At 37.0% G+C, this 14,238-nt stretch overlaps 1 protein-coding gene across 1 annotated transcript; it reads left to right on the top strand.

Annotated features, from left to right (window-relative positions):
* The first annotated feature begins 11,624 nt into the window (after window positions 1-11,624).
* On the top strand, window positions 11,625-12,705 carry LOC106417664. Its single transcript, XM_013858443.3, has one exon. The coding sequence runs from the start codon at window positions 11,756-11,758 to the stop codon at window positions 12,572-12,574; it is 819 nt and encodes a 272-aa protein (XP_013713897.2). The 5' UTR covers window positions 11,625-11,755; the 3' UTR covers window positions 12,575-12,705.
* The last annotated feature ends 1,533 nt before the right edge of the window (window positions 12,706-14,238 follow it).

Genomic DNA, 14,238 nt, shown 5'->3' with positions numbered 1-14,238 from the left:
TCATTAAAGCCACATGTGTGGGACAGCCTTCCACGATTAGACATAATATCGGATAACATTATCTTTCAAATTCGTAATATGATGTATTACAGTACCATTTAATTAATATATAAGGTCTACTCAGAGAGAATAAAAGGGTTTATTAATATTGAATTTTATTAATATTGGTGAGAGACTCAACAGAGTTTATTAATATTGAATTTTATTTTTTAAATATGTATTAATAAAATATAACATGTGTAAAAAGAGTTTTCAAGCATGTATAAAAACTGATTTTTTCATCTTTTATTTTCTCATTTTCTATTTTTATAATTTATTTTGATGAAAATTCATACATTCTGGTTTTTAGTCCAAACGATTTAGACATTATATCCACATAATCAGATATATAATTAGACACTTTGTTACATTTACCTACCTTCTCGATCATTAGAAAAAACTGCAAGCTCTGAGACAAATAAAATTTAATCAGATACAACAAAATTGAGTCCTTAAGTAGTCTTGGCATAACATAGAATTCCTAAAACTCGTCAAAGTGAAGTAAAAAGTCAAATCCAGGAACAACAGATAGACCTAACCAATATGTAGAGACAACAATAGAACTAAAGTCGGGGCACGTGACCAAACCGTACGTGATTATGTTGCAAAAGAACCTACACTATACACATCAACTACAAAGACATCAAAAAAAAAAACTACAGACACACCAAAATGGTATAAGGTCTAAATCCATGTCAATACTAACAGCTGAAGGAAGACGATGCCGCAACACCAGCATGAGATGGCAATGTGAAACCTTGGTAACCAAAGACAAATGAAGATATAAAAGGACTTGCATATTTTCAACTATTTTCCCATTTGCTTATGTGAATACAAATACATTTTTTTGAAAGAACGTTAAATTTATTCAAATCAAAAAAGGCCTTTGTACAAACTAATGCTACTTGAGCTTAAGCTTGTGTAATAGTTTTAAAACAAATTTTGTGGAGTAGAACCCGTCTAATCTTTAGACGAAAACCAAACCACCATCGCGTTGTTGAAAGATGTTCTAGCTCGTCCCCGGAGTGAACTGATTCGGTTGCGTATTTGCTTGTCGATGAATTTGATAAGAATGCTCGGAGGTCTCTGAACCTTGCCGTGTCTCCTACCATTTCTCTCCAACCAAATACTGTGCACTGAAACTTGAAAAGCGTATCTTAGGAGGAACCTTGTCTCCCCTGAGACAGTGTGTGTCGATATAAGATCAAGAACTTGACTCCATATGTGTGAGTAGTTCTGTCCAAGTAGGTTCCTTGTAAGGTTCCTCCAAATAGTCTATGTGAAGGTGCAGCTAAAGAAAATATGATTTCGGGATTCGACTGCAGAGTTACAGAGGATACGAGCGTTTGCCTGTGAGTTCCACTGCAGCAACCTATCTCTTGTTGCCAGGCGATTATGTACAGCAAGCCAAGACATAACAGAGTACTTTGGAGTTGATCCAGCAAACCAGAGACCCTTATACCACTGAACTTTTGACTGCGACACTCGAATAGAGTTCCAAGTTTGGTGTGTGTCGAAACAAGGTCGAAACACATTGCCTTTCCCTTTCCACTTAACCACATCGTCCTCTTCTGTAAGCCCCTGGGCTCTCAACTTCAGGATCTCCTTATCAATGGTGATCAAGTGTTCTGCTCTGTAGCGGCGGCTCCGGTAGTTTTGAATAACAAACTCGACGGTGGCGTTGAGATTGATCCCAAGCGCGATGCAACCTTGCATTTCTGTGAGGTCTATTATCCTCCCCAAGGGGGACTACTCATCAAACCAGAAAGAAGTAGTTGTTCCACTTCTTATTTCTACTTGTACAAAAGATCTGGCCAGAGCTCTATACTTCAGTAGCTTCTTCCAAATCCAAGAACCAAGAGAGCTTGTGTCGCTGATACTCCAGAAGGAGCCCTTTCTTATCAGATACCGCTGAACCCATTTGACCCATAGAGTAGTCTGCGACAGTATACGTCAGATGAGCTTAAGACAACATACCTTGTTTGTTTCAGACAACGACTGTAACCCTAAACCTCCCTCCTCTTTCGGTCTACATACGTTGTCCCAAGATATCTTGGCTTTTGTTGTACGCATAGCCGGACCAGACCATAAGAACGATGAACAAAGCTGATCGATCTCTTTAATGCACTGTTTCGGGAGCCTGTAAACCGACATCCAGAAGTTTGTTATACTGTGGATCACAGAGCCTATAAGTTGCAGGCGGTCTGCAAAGGAGAGCTGCTGTGCCGTCCAAGTTGTTATATGTTTCTTGACTCTGTTTACCAGAGGGGAATAGTCACTCGATGTCATACGCTTTGTTAAGAGAGGAACCCCAAGATAACGAACCGGAAGAGTCCCAATCTCAAAAGGAAACTGCTCCAATATGGCCTCTCTGTCTACACATACTCCAGCCAAGAAGAAAGTAGACTTTTCCAGACTTATATGTAAGCCTGACATACCAGCGAAATCTTTAAAGACTTGGAGAATCCCTTCCACCGAGCTCTTTTTGCCATCTGAGAATACCAATAAGTCATCTGCGAAACAAAGATGGGTCAACTGGACCTCTTGACAGTAAGGATGATATCCTATTTTCTTCTCCAAAGATGCTTTATTTAGCAACTTAGACAGCCCCTCCATACAGATAACAAATAGATATGGGGAGAGAGAACATCCTTGACGAAGGCCTCTAGAACTATTAAAGTAACCAGCTAGTTCTCCATTGATCTGAACCGAAAAGGAGGCCAGTTCAATACACTTCTTCACCCAAAGAACAAATTTTTCCGGGAGATTTATCGCAGAGAGAATAGACAACAGAAAAGGCCACTGAACTGAATCGAAAGCCTTGGAGATATCGATCTTTACCGCACATCTAGATGATATTGTTGGCTTGTGGTAGCTCTTGACAGCTCAGAAGCTAGCAAAACATTATGAGCAGGCGGTCTTTGACAAACGCTGACTGATTCGTGGAGATGAACTTTGGGAGTATCTTTTTTAACCTGTTCGCCAAAATCTTTGAAAGTACGTTGTATAAGACGTTACAACATGAGAAGGGTCTGTAATCTCCCATTTTTGTTGCTTCATCTTTCTTTGGCACAAGGGCTAAGATAGTAGAGTTGATTCCTTTGGGTAGAAAGCCTCTTGTAAAGAAAGACTGAACTGCTACAACGAAGTTTTTTCCAATAACCGGCCAAGCTGATTTATAGAATTCGCAAGTAAACCCATCAGGTCCTGGGGACTTGTTGGTTGCCATTGCAAATAAAACTTTTGTAATCTCCTCCTCTGATACCTCCTTATCTAAGAACCGCATATTTGTTTCTTCGCATTCAAATCCCAAAAGTTGTTTAAGTTATGCTTCTGGAATGCCTATGAAGTCATCCGGCTTGTGTGATAGGAACAGAGAGAAATGTCTCACTGCCTCCTCCTTAATTTCTACTTGATGTTTTGCTATTGTACCATCTTCTTTATGGATCTCTCTGATCGCGTTACGAACCTCTCTCACTCTGGAGGCTCTATGAAATTGCTTATTGTTGCCATCTCCAATGCCCAACCAATGCACTTTTGCCTTTTGACTGAGAATTTTCTCTTCAAGAGTAGAAAGAAAATTCCAGCGATCATAGGCAAATGACACCTCTCTCATATTCTCTTGTGTTGGGTTGAGCATAGTAGTATTTTAGCGATCACAGAGGATACCCTAAGCCTCCTTCGTTTTCTTCTCTATTTCCCCAATATGATCTTTGCTCAGCTGCCGCATAAGAGGTTTCATCAGCTTCAACTTCTTTGACAGGCGGTGCAAAGCAGAAGTAGAGTTAAAGAGAGGATCCGTAGTAGCCCAAAAATCTTAAACCAAAGGAAGGAACTCCGGGAACTCAGCAATAGCATTAATGAATTTAAAAGTTTTTCAAACTTTAGTCACCCCCTCCTAGATCACAATCCTACAGCGCATATGATCAGAGTAACTCCCGCCTCAAAGACACAATAAGCTTGAGGGAACTTCTGCAGCCATGAATCATTCATCAAGGTACGATCCAGTTTCTTGCAAATCAAGTCATTGTCCCTTTTATTGCTCCAAGTGAGCTTGGGACCTTGATAAGACATGTCAATAAGCGAGCAATAGTTGGCCATGCTTTGAAATTCTCTCATCCCATTTGACACCAACGACATGTCCTCATTCCCTGAGTGCTCTTCTTCATCCAATATCTCATTAAAATCTCCAAAAATTAACCATGGCTTGTTCCTTATCATAGGCGAGTCCTGATGAGATTTCAGCTCCTGCCATAGCTCCCTTATCTCTTCCATTGTGTTAGCAGCATAAACAAAAGAACAAAATATTTCTTCAGCCATCCCATCCAGTAAGATGGCACAAGTGATTACTTGGCCACTCTTAAAACATGGAGTCACTCTAACCTTCAGACTCCAGACAATCCAAATTCTTCCCAACCTATTATTTTCATAATTAGACAGGAAAGACCAATCACCAAAAATTGATCCAGCAATACGATTTGCTTTTGCTTCCTTTACTTTCGTCTCCAGTAGACAACAAAACTAGAACGATCCCTTTCTGATCCATTCTCGAACTACAGAGTGTTTAGTTTTTTTTATTGAGTCGTCTGATGTTCCAGAAGAAACCAGACATAAATTATTTTTGCGAGTGGACTTTTTGCTCGAAGCCAGAGGCGCACCCTCCTTGGCTTTCTGAGCACTCGGGTCATATAGAAACTTGTGCTTATCTTTAGAGTCTCTTGGTAGAGACTACCGCATGATAACCACAGTTTGGTCCTTCTCTCTTGTTTGATTAATCTTCCTCTGCGTATCTACTGACATAGGGTTTTCAGCAGACTCAGAACCTTCCTGAACAGAATCTCCAGACCCCTCCTAGACGGTATCCTCATTAACCTCCTCTTCCTCCTCCGTTAAAGCAAGAACCGAGAATCTTGAGGTAGTCAAGACCTGTTCAGGCTCTGTCATCTTCTTAGGTGATCTACTAGCTTTCCCTGGGGACACATCAGACCACTCCAGCTCCTTTGGGGTAATCGCTTCCGCTGATTGACTCCTCACTGTTACTTTTGTTAAACCCATATTTTCCCCTGCTTCCACATCCACCACCCGAGTCTTATCATTCACCCCATCAGACTCCATACTCTGCTCTTCTTCCTTATCCTTTAACTGATCTGAAGCAGGAACCTCCTCTCTCTACGTATCAGCTTGTTCCTCCAAGTTATCAATCTCATTAATTGATGAACCCACAATTTCACCATCTTCCACCTCTACATTTGTTTGTTCTTCCACCTCTACATTTGTTTTTTCTTTCAAAACCTTCTTTGGAGCTAAGCATGCTTGCTCCAGATGGCCCCACTTCATACAGTTAGAGCACCTCGAGGGGAGCCAAGGGTAGATATACTCGACAAGAGTCTCTTTACCGTTTAGGTTGAAACTCATCGATTTAGGAAGTTCTTTTGTGAGATCAGCATTCACAAATATTCTTGGCAACTTCAAATTGACACATTGTGTTGTTTCCGGGTGGAGCCTAATAGGAACTCCCACTGGACTTGTTATCAAACTCAAACCCTTCCAAGATACCATATTCATTGGGACATGTTTGAGATGTACCCATAACGGGATGGATTTCTCTTCTGGTTGATCCTCCTCAATGAAAGGGGACCAGTTAGACATGACCACTGGAATACCAGCCAAATTCCACATACCCCGACGAAGGATGTGTTTCCTCGTTGAAGAGTTTGGAACCCTAAACTTCATAGTGTTCGAGTTGATAATATACACCTCCACCATCTGTGTTTTATCTCCCAAACCCCAAATCTTTTTAACTATGGCATGAACTTTAGCGATGTGAGGTGCTTTGTCCAAAAACTTTCCCATAAGAAATTTATCCCATAAGAGAGATGCATCCTTCACTTCATCAGGAACCAAGATCGATCCCACTCCATCCTTCATCACCACGTTAACCTCGTACCTCTTTAGACCTTTCTGTTCACCTTGAACCGCTCGAACCCAATTGCCTTTTGAAGGAACCGGAGTCAAAATAGGCGGAGAGCCCATCTCAGACGAGTCGGAATTAGCCGGAGCCCCCATCGGTAAACCTTTGGCGGCGGCGGCAAGCTGCCTTGGGGAAGAAACCACCTTGAAACCCTAATCGCCAAAATATCGCCTCAGAGCTATGCCACGTCACGTTTTTTTTTTTTTTTTTTTTGCAAGTAATACAAATACTTGCATTACTTACTGTGGAACTATTAACATGATGAACAAGTCTAAAGTTTGAAAATGTCAAAAAGGACAACTCTAGTTTACTCTGAAGGTATATAGAGAGAGTTAAGAGTGAGAAATCATTTTTGTAATAGAGATAGTGTACAAGAGAGAATAGTTGTGCGAGAATAAATTTATCACATTGTGTATTCTCTTAGGCTAGAGAACAAGTATTTATATTAAGTGCCAGTGAAAAGCATTGGTGTGGGATACTTGATATCTTGCATTGTAAACATTATCATGAATCTAGTGGATTCCGAGTTACTAACTCGGCCAGAAGTAATTCTTTTTTAATATCGGTAAACTGGATTAAAGTCTTGTGTGTGCTTCTTTCTTAGGTTGCTTTTCAGAGTATCTTGTCTTTTCGGGTTATTCTGTGTCTTAATCTTCTGTTTTATCGCTTTGAGCTCTCATCTTGTTCAAGCTTCAAACACATACTCTTTATTCTTGGTTGTTGTGGTTCAGTGGCAAAGGGAGTCGACACCTTATGCTGAGGAATCCTAACACATACTCTTTACTCTATAGATACATTATTTTGTGAATTGAATAATTATTTTCTTTGTTAATTGCTAAGTAATCATACTCCTTTCTTCACTTATGTGAAATTCGTATTTCAATCGTGATTAATTCACGCGTTTAGATTAATTAACTTCAGTATTGATGAAACCCAAAATAGAGAAACGAAATTACTCTTGTGATACACATGATATCCTACTTTAAACTTATTTAGTACTGATGAGTAATGAGTGGGGCAGATTTTATTTCCCTGAAAATGTCCCTCTTTCCGGATTTAGAAACTCCTCTCCTACTAATAACTGAGTCACATACACTATTTTCATCTATATTATTAGAAGAGAAGTACCGATTAAAAAATATCCCTAAATTTTCTAACTTATTTATATTTTCATGCCACTGAGAATTAAATTAAACTACCTATTTTAATGCTTGTCTTTTCCAGTTAAATTAATAAGTTTTCTTTAATCAAATTTAAACTTAATGTCATTAAATGAACCTAACTATTTTAATGTTTGTCTTTTCCAGTTAAATTAATGAGTTTTTCTTAATGAAATTTAAACTTAATGTCATTAAATAAACCTAAAAATACATCATATTTTACGTAGCTTATTACAGACGAGTACGGCCCAATAATGAACTTGAATTTTATTTTTACGAAAACGTGAATCACTTGACTTATGTAATATTTAAAATATATTAAGTACAATATAACAAATGCATATAACCTACCTATGCTTTAGTTTGAAATGATCATGCTTAAGTTTTATATAGTCAACTTACATCTTGCATCGATCGATGTACAATATTCAAACCACCTATAGCTTTCGTTTTCTTTATAGGATGTATCAACAAACCAATCATCTCAGTGATTTTCTAAGCTTTATAAAAAAACAAATCAATAAATACAAACTCAAAATCCAATATCTTCTATTAATCAAAACAAAATATCTTCAATGTCGTATCTTTAATGTACCTATTAAATATAGAAACTATAATTACACTAATTATAAGAATATATTTGATTCCAACCAATTGATCTATTACTTCAGTAATTGATTTGCTTGCAGAAGATGAAACAATAAATTTAAAATTTATAAGAATATAAAGATATAGAGATTCCAACCAATTGTCTATATTTCCGTATGATTTTCGCATAATAAGCTTCAAATTGAACATTGAAAAAGATAGAGAGATCTTTTTAATATTTTACCGACACAGTACTTAAACAAAACGAAAAGTTAAAGGTAATTTTTTTTGTTACACTTCCCGGAAAAAAATGGTTACAACATGAGCTTTCATAATATGGCCTTTTAACATATTAATGTTATGGACATTTAATAATTATCTTGACGAAAAACAAAGACTATAAATAATTTATTATTAATAAAATTATGAAATTATTTACAATTTGATGACTAATTCATCGCCCTTTTTATACGTTAAATTTTTCATACAAGTTTAAAAATCATTTTATTTTATTTAAACATGTATAACTAATTTATAATCTTTTATGCCATACTAAGTCATAATATAATGTTTCTTCATATTTTACATTAATAACCATTGTTTTTATATATCGTCTACAATTCTCTAATTACGTCTATTTGTTTAATTTTTTATATGATATCGAATATTAGTCATAAATAGATGGTTTAAGATGCCAAAAAAATTATTTACTTGGTGAATATAATACATTAAATATTACAAATACATCATTTAATTAAATAAATAAACAAAAATTGAAAATTCATACCCCAGGTATAGTTTATTTTAATTTCAGTGCCAGTTATAGTCCATGATTGAGTGATTGGTGAGGCGAGCCATCTACGAACCAACAGCGACCAGATTTCATTTATACCACACAATAAATGGAACAATACACAGCCTAACACTTGCCACTTTGTTATCATAACTCTTGGTTTGTTCACATTGTGGATTATTCACGATTCAACACGTGACGCACTTGATCAGAGGATAATGTTAGAAAAGTGTTTTAAAAAACTCGAACCGACCAAGCAGCCAAACTGAGTTCAACCATAAATAGGATTGGTGGCCAACAAGTAAGGTTATAATAAAAGCAATCAGACCGAATTAAAATCTGCCAAGAACCGTCTTAAGACTCTTAACCATGTGATTAATGTGACTCAGTTGAATCAGTTGGCTTTGGTTAAATAAATTTCTCAGCTTTAAAAAAAACTATATTTATTCTAAAAATATTCATCATGAACAAAATAAATATGTTTCAGCCCATAACTAATTAAACACAATCATATCACAACTTTTAAAATTCGCACATCCTAAAACGAACATCATAATCAGTTACATACTTACATAATGTATACAACAAAGCAAATTATTTATTTTATGTTCTGTAAAAGGTATAAGAAAAAATAAACAATTTATAGAGTTTTGTTCATCCTTTATAAAAAAAAATATTTATGTACATATCTAACGAGCAGCGTGTAAAAATATGCCTAAAACAAAATTACAAAAATGATGCCCCTAGATAGGATCGAACCCACCATCTTGAAGAGATATGTAGGCTCTCTAGCCACTACATCAATGAGACATTATTAATATTTATGCCCTAAATTCGGTTATAATATTTGGTGCTCGAAGCTTATGCTTCACGGGCATTAGCCCAGGGCCAGGCCTGCTAACGAGTGATGTACGTTTTGTAGATGAGTAATTTACCACATAATTATCACCTCTCTTTGAACCGACAAAACCGTATAACGACCGAAATTCCAAAGCATATGTCTAATAGTATACCACAAAAGTATCTGCATAGATTAAACAAATATCTAAACAAACTTGAGAAACAAGAACCGTAGAGAAAGTTACTAAGCTTTTATCAAACAAACCATATTATGAACACTTTTAAACCCATGAGTCCATGATCAGAGCTGCATAATTCCATTCCTTAGGGGAATGCTAAAATTGCTAATACATTAATCAAATTGTAACATCCCGAATTGTGATATATGGGAAAGGCTTAAGAGAATTAATTTGGCTACCTATATCACCAAAGTTGGCTTACATTTTCTGTCACACATTCGTTTAAAACTCAAGAGTTAAGTGTGCTTGAACTGGAGTGGTGAAAGGATGAGTGAACTATCGGAAAGTGATTCGCGATACCGTGTGAGTGAAGCCAAATCACAGAAAAAGGTCGGATGGTGATTACAGGGTCAGTAAACATTGATTTCGGGCCTTGGAAAAATTAAAACGGACCGACCGTGGGAACGGGATGGAGCCCACAGACCGAGTGAGCGGGCGTGGGTTGTCCATTAGCCGTGGGCGGGTCAGAATGTTACAAGTTGCAGGTCAATTGGTGACAGCTTGTCTTGTGAGAATGTTGTTAAAAGGTGAGGTCTTGGGTTCCAGTAATGCCAAGCGCACCAACAACCTAATTAGGGAGTCAGTGAGGGCTCATAATTGAGGGGTTGGGGTCGGTGCCTTGCAGGATTGTGAACCTGGAACCGACAGGGCGGGTAATTCCCACGGGGCAGGTTGTCACAAAAAAAAAGTCGACTTTTTTTGTGACAACTCATCCCGCTCACTCGGAATCCGGCTCACAGTCCTGTAAGGCACCGATCCTAACTCCTCACCATCGGAAGAAACGCCTCCACATCCACCGGTAGGTTATTGATGTGTTTGACGTTACTCGAACCCAAGACTTCACCTTTTAACAACACTCCCACCGGACGATTTGTCACCAATTGAGCCTTTTTTTTCACGGTGAGAAGTTAGTGTCGGTGCCCTGCAAAACCGTGAACGGGATGGATTGTCACACAAATGCGAACCAGATCGGTGGGTCAACTTCTCAAACCAAAAAGCCAAGTGAGCTTCTCGAGGAAATTATTTATCTATAAGGTCAACACGTGAACCTCAAGCCACCTTCCACGTCAGTACACATGTCAGACCATTGAACAAGTCCTGTTTTGCTTCTCGAACAAGTTATTTCAGTAATTTACCCATTCCGTCGTGTTCATGTTTCTTTCCCATCACACGAACGCGCCTTTTATATTCTTTTTGTTATGTTTGATTTTTTTGGGTCAAATGGTGAAATATTTTTGTAAATAATTTATGTGTTTTGATTGGAGGAAAGTCTTTGTTAAGCTGTTGATATATTCTCAGCTAAAAACCAAGAAAAATCAGCTCAATCATATATCATGTGTTTTTCCATTAAGGGTTTCTAACTAGTTTATCCACGGAACAAAACAAAACAAAACAAAAAATATTTTATATTTATTGCATTTTTCTAAAGTCAACTATTAATGACATTTCTAAATCGGAGCAAACGATGTACTCTCTTCGTTTCTGAAATATTTATGTTTAAAAAAATATGTTTCTAAAAAATCTATATTTTATATTTTCAATATATGTAATGGCAAATTGTAAATTTCAAAGACATTAATTGTGTATACTGATTTTTTATTGGTTAAAAATCATAGGGAATAACTAAATACGGAAAACAATGCATTTATTGTCAAAATTTTACGTGTTTTTTAGTAAGTGTGAAAACTCTAGAATATACATTTTGAAACGGATGGAGTATTCAAGATTTTAAGAACACATTCAAATAGTTTTTGTTCTAGAATCCAAGTTCAGTTCCATGTATATATGCTTTGCTTAATAGACATGGAGAACAATTAATTTAACAAATGTACCAATTTTTCAAGTTCAACTTCGAGTCTTGACCAATAAACGATAATATTTGGCAATTAATTTAAAGTTATTTGATACTACTAGCTTGTAATATTATAAAAGAAGAAAACTAAATAAAAATAGGAAAATAAAAGTAGGAGACCGAAGAGGCTTTAAAATATCGAACCATGTATAAAAGAGAGCAACGCTTCCTCTGTTTTCATCAAACCTCTTCAGCACTCTTTTTTCCGTTTCAGTTTATCTTTTTCAAGAAAGAGAGAAACTTTCTATCTATTTGGATCTAATTGTTAAAAAGATGCAAGTTGTTTCTCCTTTATCTCTGGCGACGAGATTCGTCGGAGAAGAGAGCTTCGCCGAGCTTTACGGGAAACTAAACGATGACTTCAGCTCGAAACTGAAGGTCGGTTTTAAAAAGGAGGAAGAAGAAGAAGAAGAAAAGAACAGAGATGGCAATAATCTTGAGAAGTCTTGGTGGAATCAAGATGACGATGACGAGAGAGAAGAAGAAGGAGAAGATGAAGAGTTCTCTTTCACGAGCGTAAACGCAGATAACTCACCGATAACCGCAGACGAAGCCTTCGAAGACGGTCAGATCCGACCGGTTTATCCTCTCTTTAACCGGAATCTGCTCTTCGAACCGGAGGAGAGATCCCTCCGCTCGCCTCTCAAGAAGCTCTTCGTGGAGAGCGAGGAAGCCACCACCACCGAAAGGGAGGAAGAATCTGAGCCGATGGGACCGTACTGCTCGTGGTCAGGCAGAACCGTGGTGGAGGAAGCTTCGCCGGAGACTTGTCGGAAAAGCAGTTCGACGGGGTTCTCGAAGCTGTGGAGGTTTAGAGATCTCGTTTCGAGAAGCAACAGCGACGGAAAAGACGCGTTTGTGTTTCTGCATCACGGCGACAAGAAGAAGCAGTCTTCTTCTAAGCCGGCGGCTAAATTGAGCGGCGGCGTGAAGGAGAAAGAGACGAAAACGACGAGATCGGCACATGAGAGGTTATACATGAGGAACAGAGCGATCAGAGAAGAAGGGAAACGAAGATCGTATCTTCCTTACAAACATGTCGGATTCTTCACCAATGTGAATGGACTTACTAGAAATGTTCATCCTTACTGATTCCAACTTCTTGTGCGTTTAAAAAAACAAAAAATGGTTTAATTTCTTCCCGACAAAACTTTCCCTTTGTATATATATTTTGTCTTAACTTTGCTTGTATTATTATTTTTTTTTTTTTGGAACTCAACTTTGCTTGTATTATATAACCTTCTTTTTGTATATATATATATATATAGTAAAAGTTGCTTATTAACTTTTCAGTTCACTTGTATCATTTGAATAAATGATTATTTGTCATTTTTCTATGGAAAGTATCGTTTGATTCATAGGACTTGATAGGATATTAGCCATTTCTTGAATAAAACTAGGATTGCGCTCTCTTGCATGAAAATTTCCATACACCCCTTTAATAATCAAATCTTCACCGTATTTGACTTATTAATCTTCAAAATGTTAAATATTTACTAACAATAACAATAAATAGTCATTTTAACTCTCTAAAGTGAAAGCTTAAATAAATAAATAAATCACAAATAATAGTGTAAATATGTTCCAAAAAAATGTCCCAAATATGTTTTACCGACTTGGATACAGAGATGCCCTGTTCGGGAACGCGCTAGGCGCTAGTCGGGCGGTCGGGTTGAGCCTAGCGCCTAAAGAGAAAATCGGGGATTAATCGAAAATTATGCGGGGCGGAATTTTTAGATGGTTTACTGTGTTATAAAACATGTTAATCTTTAATTGTGTATAACATTAATACATTTTCATGTTTAAGATTGTATAAAACACACAAATAGAATATATAAACTTAATATAGTGTATTTTTCATCAAAATTATGAATATAAATGATATTTATAAAATTTTAGATCAAATAAAAAATAAAAATATTATTAAAAATAAAATAAAAAATAAATAAAAAAATAAAAATAAAATAAAAATAAAAATAAAAAATAGATTAGGCGGCCGCCTAGGCGGCTAGGCGGTCATTTAGGCGGCTAGGCGGTCATTTAGGCGGTCTAGGCGGAAAAAATCGGATATCCGATTTTTTAAACCGATTTGGCATAAATCGGGGCGGAAGAGTGACGCGTAGCGTCTAGGCGGCCGCCTAAGCGGTTAGGCGGCCGCCTAAGCGGTTAGGCGGCCGATTTTTATAACAGGGCAGAGATGTAATGTAAGCGCGGAGACGTGTAGTAATTGGGCCTCAATTTTAAACTCAAACCCAATAAGAAACCTGCACAAAAGCAAGAAAAGAAAAAGAACGTTTTTTGTGCTAAAAGAACGTTAGTTTCCTTTTTTTCATTAAAAGGTTGGTCAATATGTTGTTGACATAAAGCAGAATTAAGCAGCTAGACTTGAGAATTAAGCTGCCAAACTTGAAAATACTTATAAGGTTTTATAAGGTTTTGTAAGGTTTTATAAAGGTTTTATAAGGCTTTATAAAAAGCACCAGACTTGAGTTTAGAAGCAGAAGACCAGACTTGAGAAGCAAAGAAGAAGAAAAAGAGAGAAGAAGACCGTTGAGTATTTTAAACAATAAATATTTTATTGTATTGTGTATAGAGGCAACTTGCCTTTAAAAGACTTGGACCTAGATCCACAATTTGAATTTCAAGGGAATAGAATTTCTCTCAGATCTACTTTCTCTCTCTCTCTCTCTCTGTTCTTCAATGTTCTTCATCTACATCTCTTTATCCTCACATTCTTTCATGGTATCAGAGCAAGT

Source organism: Brassica napus, chromosome C6, assembly GCF_020379485.1.
Source record: "Brassica napus cultivar Da-Ae chromosome C6, Da-Ae, whole genome shotgun sequence".
NCBI classification, from domain to species: Eukaryota; Viridiplantae; Streptophyta; class Magnoliopsida; order Brassicales; family Brassicaceae; genus Brassica; species Brassica napus.
The sequence above is the reverse complement of the archived record's forward strand: the minus strand, read 5'-3'. Positions and strand labels throughout refer to the sequence as shown.